Here is a 10,535-nt window from a genome sequence, read left to right on the forward strand (position 1 = left end):
TCCTTTAGCTTACATAGCTCTCCACCCTCCCTAGTATTCACCTCCTCTCCTGCTCCTCCGCACATGTATTCTCAGAGAGCAGTCATATCCCACCTCAGCCTTCTTTTTTGCTAGATGAAAAAAGCTAAGCTCTTCCAGTCCCCTCTCATAAGATAGGTCCTCCAATCCTCAATCATCCTAGCTCTTCTCTGCATGTGTTCCAGTTTAAACTCATCTATCTTGAACATGGATGACCAGAATTGTACACAGTATTCCAAGTGAGGTTTTTCCCAGTGCTTTGCACAATAGCATTCATATTTCTCTCTCTCTCTCTATTGGAAATACCTCACCTAATACATCCTAAGATTGCCTTTTTCACAGCTGCATCACATTGTTGGCTTATAGTCATCCTGTGATCAACCCACATACCCAGGTATCTCTCCTCCTCTGTCACTTCCAACTAATAAGCCCCCAGCTTGTGGCAGAAATTCTATTAAACCCTAAGTGCATGGCCTTGCACGTTGTACTACTGAACTGGCAATGAGATCCCTTGTCAGTTCCCTCTCCTCCTCAGTATCATATTGAAGTAACCCTTACCTCCATTCTTTAGTGACCTCATAGCTGCATCCCAGGAGAGGCAGACGATGACCCCCCCACCCCAAGATTTGCCATGTCTTCAGACTCCGATAATGCTCCTGTCTGTGGGGGCTGCTGTGTGTCAGGTACTGAAGGGCCTAAAAACAGCACAAGTAGTTTTTGTCCCAATTCTAGTTTTCATGACAACACTGAAACTATCGCTTTTTCCTCAAACTGGAATTTTATTCCCATGGGCTCAACCCAGTCTAGGGGGAGTTTGGAGATGGTAAAATGTATTCCATTTTGCTACCCCCTTGTACAGCAACCCTGTGCCAATGCTGGCTTGGTGGTGGCCGTGGGGGGGCGGGGGGCAGGGCTGAGCAGCAGAGAACAGGTTAGTAATTGCATGTGCACCTCTACGGGCTTTCCTTAGGTTGGAGGATGTTACCCTAAGGAGCATCCCCAACAGGCAGAAAAGGATCTTGTTCAAAAGGCAATGGACAAAGTGGGAAGATATGCCAAGCTGTTATTTGCCAGAATGGTGCCCACCACATCTGGTACAGGAATAGAAGGGAACCACCTCTTATACAGGCAACCACAAGAAAGCTGCATTTTTTGCAGTGGAAATGCCAAACTAGAGCACTATCTTTTCCTTAAGTTCTCTTTTAAAATATCTGCAAACTAGCACAAAGTGCCCTGCAAAATAAATACTTTTGCAGTAATTCTTTTGAACCCTAGGGATTATCAATAGTGAGTGTGTGATTAAAAGCAGCCACAAACACATTACAATCTCTATGCATTTTGAAATATCTCTGTAGACAAATGTGGGAGATGTACCTCAGACTACAGGGAATAGGTCAAACTGTGAGCCAAAGTACCTTTCCTACTGCTTTTTCACTTTGTATCTGTAGCTAAAATAAATATGCCTGCCATGCAATGTTGTGTATGATTTTTTTTTAATCCCTGTGGTGCTGCCATCTTGAACAGAGGGAGGGAGCAATAAGCAGCACAGAAAGAGGGGGCGGGCACATTTGGCTGATGGTTATGGGATTTGATATTTCAGAGAAACAACACTTTGGAGCTTAAAGAAGCCTTTTGAGCATGTCAGGTGGTTAGGAGGATAAAAGCCAAGCAAGTGGAAAGGGGATACCAGCTCACATCCACCCAACACGGTGGTACCCTGACGATATTCAGAACAAAGTTGTTTAAATCCCGCTATAAATGTGTATTATAATATAGCACACAATCCTTACTGGAAAAGGTCCCTCACAACTACTGTCAGGCTGGTTGTCTGAGTTTTCAGGGTCTCCCTCATTCTCTCTGCCTTAGGGTTTTGCAAGTTGACGAGATCTTGGCTGGCCTTGGCAATCTTCCCACTTGAGGTCCTGTTTGGGTGTCTTTGCATGCTCGAGTTCAGTGATGGACTCCCTTGCAAGAATCCAGCCTGGCTCTTCATAGTAGGTGAGAGTTTTGTGACCTTTGCCAGAGATGTCATTACTGTACCTGGTACTTTTATAACACTGCCAGAACTCCACTCCTTCATTGTGGAACGGCACTGAGTCCTGGACTGCCCCCCAGACATTTGGTCTGATAGCCTCTTATGTATCTTCACATTTTGTGTTCAGACTGGATTAGACCTGCTCCTCTTCTCAGAGGCCAAGGACATCCAGGACCTCTTAAAGGCCCACACACAACATGGCTACTAAAATCAGAATGGACTCCAGATACACCATGAGTTGATTTTCTTTTTTGGTGTTCTTAAAACAAACAACATGCTGGGTCATCATCCGCGACTGCTATAACATGAAATATATGGCAGAATGCAGTTAAAACACAGCAGGAGACATACTCACTTCTTGGGGGAGAACTGTAACAAATTTAATTAATACATTATTTAACAAGCATCATCAGCATGGAAGCATGTGCTCCGGAATGGTGGCCAAAGCATGAAGGGGCATACGAATGTTTCGCATATCTGGCACGTTAATACCTTGCAATGCCGGCTACAAAACTGCCATGTGAATGTGTTCTCACTTTCTCGTTACAATGTAAATAAAAAGCAGCCAGCATTATCTCCCATAAATGTAAACAAACTCGTTTCTCTTAGCAATTGGCTGCACAATAAGTAGGGCTGAGTAGACTTGTAGGCTCTAAAGTTCTACATTGTTTTGTTTTTGAGTACAGTTATTTAACAAAAAAAATCTACATTTGTAAGTTGTGCTTTCACGATAAAGAGATTGCATTACGGGACTTGTATCAGGTGAACTGAAAAATACTATTTCTTTTATCATTTTACAGTGCAAATATTTGTAATAAAAATATAAAGTGAGCACTGTACACTTTGTATTCTGTATTGTAATTGAAATCAATATATTTGAAAATGTAGAAAAACATCCAAAATACTTAATATGTTTCAATTGGTATTCTATTGTTGAACAGTGCAATTAACTAAACAAAATTAATCGCAGTTTTAGTCGCTTGAGTTAGCTGTGATTAATCAACAGCCCTACTTCCTATCTTCCCTTCGTGCTGGGATAGTTTGAAGTTGCACCTTTAATATAGCCTCATTGAGAAACTGCCAACTCTCCTAAACTCCTTTATCCCTTAAGATTTTCTTCGCATGGGACCTTAACTACCAGTTCTCTAGTTTTTAATCTGCTTTTTGATACTGTTGCTGCCTCGAAGTGGTAGTGGTCCAACTTTTTTATGTCACACCACTTCTAGATCACAGACCCAGTCCAGCATGTGATCAGCAATGTGTACTGATCTGGAGATCACATGTTTAAAATCCTCAGTGGATGGAGGATTGAGCCAATGTAACAGAGATGTTTTATCTGAGGACTGGTGCAGTTTCCCAGGAGAATGAAGCTTATGTCATCTGCTCAGTTCTTTACCCATCCCAAGAGGGTCTAGCAGTAAAAAGCATCCCACAAGCTTCTAGAAAGAGATGTTAACAGCAATTCTCCTGTCCAACGTTAGAGTATTATCAATGAGATGTCAGATCTTGTTCATGGACTAGAAAGGACAGGGCCCATCAGAAATTGGGACTTCTATACTGATGCTATAAACACTGTGCCTTAAATACAGTAGTGGATAGTCAGGTTATTGGCCACAACCTATGACACTCTTGTCTGGTACTGCTTCTAGCATTGCATACAATTGCTGCTAATATTGATTGATTAATTAATATAGAAGGGACCATTATAGCAACCTAATCTGACCTCCCATATAAGACTGGGTGAAATTCTGTAACCTGTGATTTCTGCAACAGGTACAATAACTCAAGAGAGTGTTTGGGTTTATCTTGTAGAAAGATATTCAATTTAAAAAGTCTTCAAGTGATTGTGAATCCATCCCTTCGTAAGCTGTTTCAAAGGTTAATTACCCTCATTGTTAAAAGCAGACAAGTCTAAATTGGAAATAACGTGCCTAACTTCAGAAACTAGAAGACTTATTAATGTAGCAGGACATCCAAAACAAGATTCATTGGCTGGAAGCTGAAATGTTCTCCCCATGTAGGTACTTACAAGACAGCAGTCAAATCATCTCTTGCTTTTAGTTTTATCCAGATGGTTAAACTAGAATCTTTTCCACAAGCTTTAATCCAGATATGTGAAAATTGTAAGAATGGCAACCTTCACACCAACACAAAAAATGACTCTAGGATACAGAGGAAAAAAAAACTCAGAAAGTTTTATCCCTTTGCACCTACCATAGATACTCTCAAGAAGAACCAGTGCTAAAGGGAAGCTAGAGGGGGTTAGAGTACAGAAATCTGTAAAGCAGCTTACTTGTTGCTTTGAAGCATGGCAACTCATTGAAATAAGTATTTTTTTAAAGTCAGGACAGCTTTATGGTTCTATATATAGTATAAGATATGCTCTAATGGAGACAAAGGAAAACTAAAGCATAGGCCCTTCATGTATTACCAGAGATTATCGGTCACATCTTTAGCTATTTCAAGATGTATCTCTACCTTAAATTCCCTCTTTAATGCAAAAACTGCAGAGGTAGAGAGAAAGGTCTATGGAAGCAAAAGAGTAACTACGTTGCACCTGAAGCTAATACACAATAGCAAATCTGTCACATTTTTATGTTACATCATTTCTGGACTCTGAACCAATACTTTACTTATACAATTATCAAAATCAAAGCACTTAATATAACAGATACATGCCGATAATCACCCATGTGAGAAGAGGGACTTCAAGGTTGGACCAGCTAGTTAATACAAACAAAAGAGACAAAGGAAATTAGACGAACAAGAGTTCAGAAAGGGGCAAGAATGCAAATATACAAGGAGTAGACTTAAGACACACCATGGTAGCATCCACCTCAAAGACCTCTCTCTTCTACAGCACTTAAAGAAATGGAAGAACTACTTAGAGGCCATCCTACACACCTGAATATGTGAAGAGCAGGGAAGGAAACAAGGACTAGAGAAGAATGTAATCACAAGCAGCAGCACAAAATTTCTACTGAAGTCAAGGTCTCTATACAGTTTTCTTATAGCACTAGTAAGTCCCAATTTTAAGGGCAATACACTACAAACATGTACCTATCATATTTGTCTTCCAAATATCCTTCTTGAAGATTACCAACCTCTTACATCAGTAACTTCTTACCAGTCCACTGCTGGAAGAACATCCAGAGTATTCATTCCTCTACTGATACAGTTTCAATCAAGTACAAATCAAGTATAGTATGGCTAAGGAAGGTTTATAAAGCTGATAATCGCTAACATAATTCAAAACATGCCATTTACACTCATTCATACACCAAGGAGCCTGGCAAACCAGCAAGTCTTTTGCATAGTCATGTGTAAAATTTGATCTCTGTTTTGCAAGCTAACACTATTAATATTTTCATTCACAGGTGATTCAGTGAATAATTAACATTTATACGGACTCTCAAGTATTTGCAAACACAATAGAGAGTATCTGATATTTCTCTGACTAAATACTGTACTAGATATAGTGCTGTGTTCTTACTCCCTTCCAGTCACATGTATTTTTTACATTAAAAACATACCACCATCTCCCTTTTGCAAGGGGAACTCTTAGTAAGACAATGCATGATGTGGTCAATACTGCAAGTAGAGTTCCAGTATGACAAATCATTTCAGTCTGCACAATTTTGCCACTGGAAGCAAAAACAGTTTGCTTAAAAAGGCTAGGTTCTTGAGGTACATTGTAGGATGATCCACAGCTGGTACCTTAGATTTGAGTCCACCCCATCCCCATCCACTAACTACAGTTTATATCAAGTTTAATGAAATTTCCCTGTCTTTATAAAGAATTTATTTATTAACCAATATAGGGTTTCTTTTTAATCGAATCTCAGTGCAAACAAACCAGTTCACACACTGCGCAGCATCTACACAAGCAACTGCTAAAAGCAGCTATCAAGATTATGGTAATTCTGCTATATATTCCACTCTCCTCTTTTGAAACCAAGCTTTCAAGGTTATAGTTATGATCACAATGCTAGCTGCCTTAGATATAGCATTACAAGAGGGAAAAGCCTTTTAACAAAGACCAAATTATTTGTCTTAGCCAGAGCTGTCGCTAGGGTACGGCGAATCAGGGCAATCGCCACGGGCCCCATGCTTTGGGGGGCCCCCGTGGGCCGAGAGGTGAGGCAGGAGGGCAAGCAGGGTGAGGAGGCAAACGGGGAGGCGAGCAGCAGACTAGCAAGGCGGAGTCCCCCTATTAGAACCTCCCCCTAGCACCTCCTGCCTACTGGTGGGCCCCAACAATCAGCACCTCCCCCTCCCTCCCAGTCCCCACCGTCAGCCGCAGATCAGCTGTTTTGCGGCATCAGGAGGTGCTGAGGGGGAGGGCGCAGCATGCTCAGAGGAGGGGGTGGAACTCAGCGGGGAAGGGGTGCAGTGGAGGCAGGGCCTGGGTGGAGCCAGTGGGGAGCATCCCCCGGCAGATAGACACCAAGTGTCTAATGTCCCAGGCCCCACACATCTAAGGATGGCCCTGGTCTTAGCAGTAATTCACTAAAACACCAGGGGTCTCATTATTTTGTTCAAATAGTGTCAACTTCCAAATGAGCCACTAACAGTACAAGTTAAAAAGGAATTTTTTTTTTTTTAACATATATTTTCTCTGAGAATCAGGCTATTTCCATGGCCACCATTTCACCTCATCATCCTACCTAAATATAAAATAAAACTGAGACAATCATGAAACTGAATTGGCATGTTCAAAACATCCTCATTCAATCACATTGTTTGTCATTATGTCCCATCCTTCACCTGTATACTGTAATATAGGAAGAAGTCAGCTCTTTGGGGAAGGCCTTGTCTTAGTACTTGCCTTCAGAGCACTTAGAATATCTAACCAGATCAGACTACAAAAAGAAAGCTATTAATACTTAGGTATAGAGGTGATCAATATATTTCTTGATATAGTAAAATACAGAGGCAATATAGTACTGCACAAAGGCTGACTGAGCAGTAGTAACTTTTTAAACTTCAACAGTAACATATCAGAATCAATATTATTTGATAGTCAACTAGGCAACTACCAAATCTCTCCTCTGCACCCCTAAATCATCCTTTTTTGATAATGGGAACAGAAAGTAGAAATTATACCTTGCTTCCTTAGAACAAAAGTACCGATAGCTTGTCCATTCTCACTCATTAGCAGGAAGGATTTTCTTGATTGCTTTTATAGAACTACAGAATGTAGAACAGTTCATTCTTGAGTTCATATAGAATTGTTCTACCTGAATCTTTGAATAAAGGTTTGTATGTAATATAATGAAAAATAAATGGCTTAAACAAGTTTTACACATATGCTCCAAAAGGCTCTGTGTCTTAGGCCATAAGCCTATGAAAAATTTCAGCTTGGAAGTAATTTTGGAGAGATTTGTGATAGAGTGCTCACTATGAAACTACAGCATCACTGTTAATACACCAATAGAACTCCCAAATGTGCAGACAAGACATTTTGCCACTGTTTTTTCCCTATGAATTTTTTTGCTTTCTTCTCTCCTTTTTGGTGGGGGAAGGATTTAGTAGTAAGTAGTAAGCCTGAATTAAGACAGCAGCAATGTTTACATTAGGAGGTAAGGGTATGATTCCCAGCTCGTGTTAGACATATTCACGCTAAGTCTCCTCAAACCAGAACACTGTGGATACATACTAACCACGACTAGCCCGAGCTGCCACTCGCCGCTGCCTATGCTACCATGGCTACTCTACTATTTTTAGCCCGCTAGCAGTCCTGAAGCTAGTACAAGTACATATAATGTGAGTGGGGAATCCCCCCTTAGCGCTTAGTGTAGAAATAGCCTTTAAGACACTATCAGGTTGGTTAGGGCCAAAACCAGGTTTTGTAAAATCTTCCTAAACACAACCCATTAGAACTGTTTGGATTTAAATATTCACTCCGCACTATTGTAAACCTCAACACTGCACAAGTGTGCTAGTGCATAAAAAGTGAAACTGATTACACATTTAAATTAACCAGCTTAATTTTTGCTACCCAAGCTGAATTGCATACAGTAAACAAACAGCAAGTATTAGGGGGAAAGGATTAACATTTTCCAGTTCTAACAGTCCATTTAGTAACAGGCAACAAAATTTGTTTTACACTTATGTCATTAAAAAAAAGGGTTTACAAAGGCTCAAAAATAATTTTATAAAATAATGGACATTAAATTTAGTCTTCACAACAGTGTTACAGAAAATATACAGATGCATCTTTTGATAAGATAAAATAGTACAACACACGCAGAGGACAATAGTCCTCACAAATGTAGTTCAAGGGTTTGTTTTTTCCTTTTGTCATATAACCACCACACAAGCTTTCCCAAAAACCCTAAAAGATGGTCATCTAAGCTTTTGTTTTCCATCTCCACACATTTCCTTCCCTGAAAGACAGCGCCACCATAAACATGAGCACAAGCACCTTTTAACCTTGTCTGAATAAATGTCCAAAAAATAAAAAAAGTTAAGATAGTGTTTTTAAGTGTTCAAATTTCTTTCAATGTTGGGTCACACATGAAAAATATTTATTGGTTTGCTTCCCATTCTTCCTTCAGATCTAAGGGACCAGGAGTGGGTTGAAATAATGTAACAACGTCTTATAGATACAATCCAATATATAAACTCTCCTGTATGACACAGCTAGAAGCTTTCAATTAATAAACTATAAAGAAAACTCTTGGTGATTATCACTGTCTATTAAAAAAGTGTTTTACTCATGCAATTAAAGACTATTGTAAGGTTAAAAGTCAGTTTATACAGAATTTACAAGATCTTAAATTAGAACTGAAAACTTTAAATTTGATTTTTAATTTTCAACACAAATGCTATTAGTTTATTTTTTGTACTTCAGTCAGATTGAGCATAGTGCCTCTTTTTAAAAATATTCCTTTACATACTAAAAAAAAAACCACACTGAAGTCTTGGGGAGGTAGGAACAATTATTTTATTTGAGAAAGTAGTAGTGTAGGCTGCAAGACCCAGGCAATGGCCACTGCATTTAGAAGTGTCTTGTTTGCATGAAAAAAAAAAAAAGTGATACTGGACATGTAAAGGAGGTAGTAAATAAATGAACCTTGGCTGGTGTTTTGTTTTGTTTGTGGGTGTCATAAGCATACAAATACAATGTTTGCACTGCATGAGCCAAGAATTCTCAAGAGAGCAGACCGATGCCGTGGACCCGATTTACAATATATGCACATGGAAGGGGCTCTATGGCGGGGGGCTGTTGGACCAGCAGCAGCCCCGAGCTGGGATTCTCTAGCAGCAGGAAGTTTCTATGGGGCCGGGGGAGCATGCGCCTTGAGGCTCCTCGTCTGTCTCTATGTGGCAAGAGATCACAAGTAACCAGCACCGCACCAATAATAGACAGAGACCAAGAGCAACAAGCACCTTTCCTTTCGGTATCCGTGCGTCTCTCCTCCCCCCGGCTTTTCTGCTGCTCTGCCCTGCCCCCCTCCCCCGCCATCAACCTCACACGTCAGGGACCGGGGAACAGGGGAGTCCGGCATCCCAAACATGTCAACAGCCCATTCCCTGCAGCCTGCTGGAGGGGGGACGGGACGGGGGGAGACCGGCGTGAGCGAGGAGCAGCTTGAAAGACAGGGGAGCGCGTAACCCTTCCCTCGGCCGGTCCAGGTGGGGGCCGGGACTCGCTTAGCCCCCAACCCAATAGGAAAATCACACACCGGGGGGGGGGGCTGCAACGTCTGCACGGGGGGGGGGGTCTGGTCTCGCCTCTCCCTCACACAGAGCCCGCAGGGGCAGCAGCACACGGGGCCCGACCCCTGTGGGGGGGAGACCCCCCCTGAGGGGAGGGGGTAAGCCCCACGGGGAAGGGACTCCCAGCCCCCACAGGGCCCAGCGGGAGGGGGCAGGCGCCGGAATGAGGAAGCTCACCCCTCACATACCCCTCCGGTGGGGCTGGGGAAAGAAACCTCCCGCCCCAGCGGCTGCTGCCCCTGGACCCGGGGGGGGGGGGGTAAGGACACAGCAGAACTCTCCCCTCCCCCACCGCTCCACTCCGGGAAAGCCAGGCTCCTCCTTCCCCTCGGTGCGCTCCTCCCCCGGGCCACGGGCGGGGGGGGGGATAGCCCCAGCCCCCACCCCCCCCGCCGGTCTGTGAGGGGTGGGGGCGTCCGGGCCGCTTACCCTGGTCGCCGGGCTCCTGCGGCGGCTGCAGGACGCGCTCCAGCTCGGGGAAGGGCAGCTCGGGCAGGTCCAGCAGCGCCCCGTAGCGCTCCAGGAAGGAGCAGACCACGGCGAAGTTCGGCCACGAGCCGGGGCAGCACGGGCCCGGCGGGGGCGGGGGAGGCGGAGATGGAGCCGTAGGAGCCGCCGCCGCCGCCATCTTGGACCTGAGGATGGAGAAGGAGACGGGGAGGGAAGAGAGGGGGGCGCTGGCGAGCCGCGCTTGGAGGACCCCGCTCCCCGGCGCCACGATCCCACAATGCAACAGGGGGCGCCGGCCAGAGCGGCC

General features: G+C 43.4%; 1 protein-coding gene across 3 annotated transcripts in view; it reads right to left on the reverse strand.

Moving 5' to 3' along the window:
* RSF1 (remodeling and spacing factor 1) overlaps positions 1 to 10,472 on the reverse strand; it is a 113,398-nt gene extending 102,926 nt beyond the window's left edge. The window contains exon 1 of one of the 3 annotated variants that reach the window (XM_084648115.1): positions 10,208 to 10,472. In XM_084648115.1, coding sequence (XP_084504241.1) covers positions 10,208 to 10,406 — 199 coding nt within the window. In that variant the 5' untranslated portion in view covers positions 10,407 to 10,472. The remainder of the gene's footprint in view (positions 1 to 10,207) is intronic. The other 2 variants (XM_084648113.1, XM_084648114.1) reach the window with 2 other exon arrangements.
* Between the last annotated feature and the right edge of the window lie 63 nt (positions 10,473 to 10,535).

This window comes from Lepidochelys olivacea (genome assembly GCF_965140295.1).
Source record: "Lepidochelys olivacea isolate rLepOli2 genome assembly, chromosome: 1".
NCBI lineage: Eukaryota > Metazoa > Chordata > Testudines > Cheloniidae > Lepidochelys > Lepidochelys olivacea.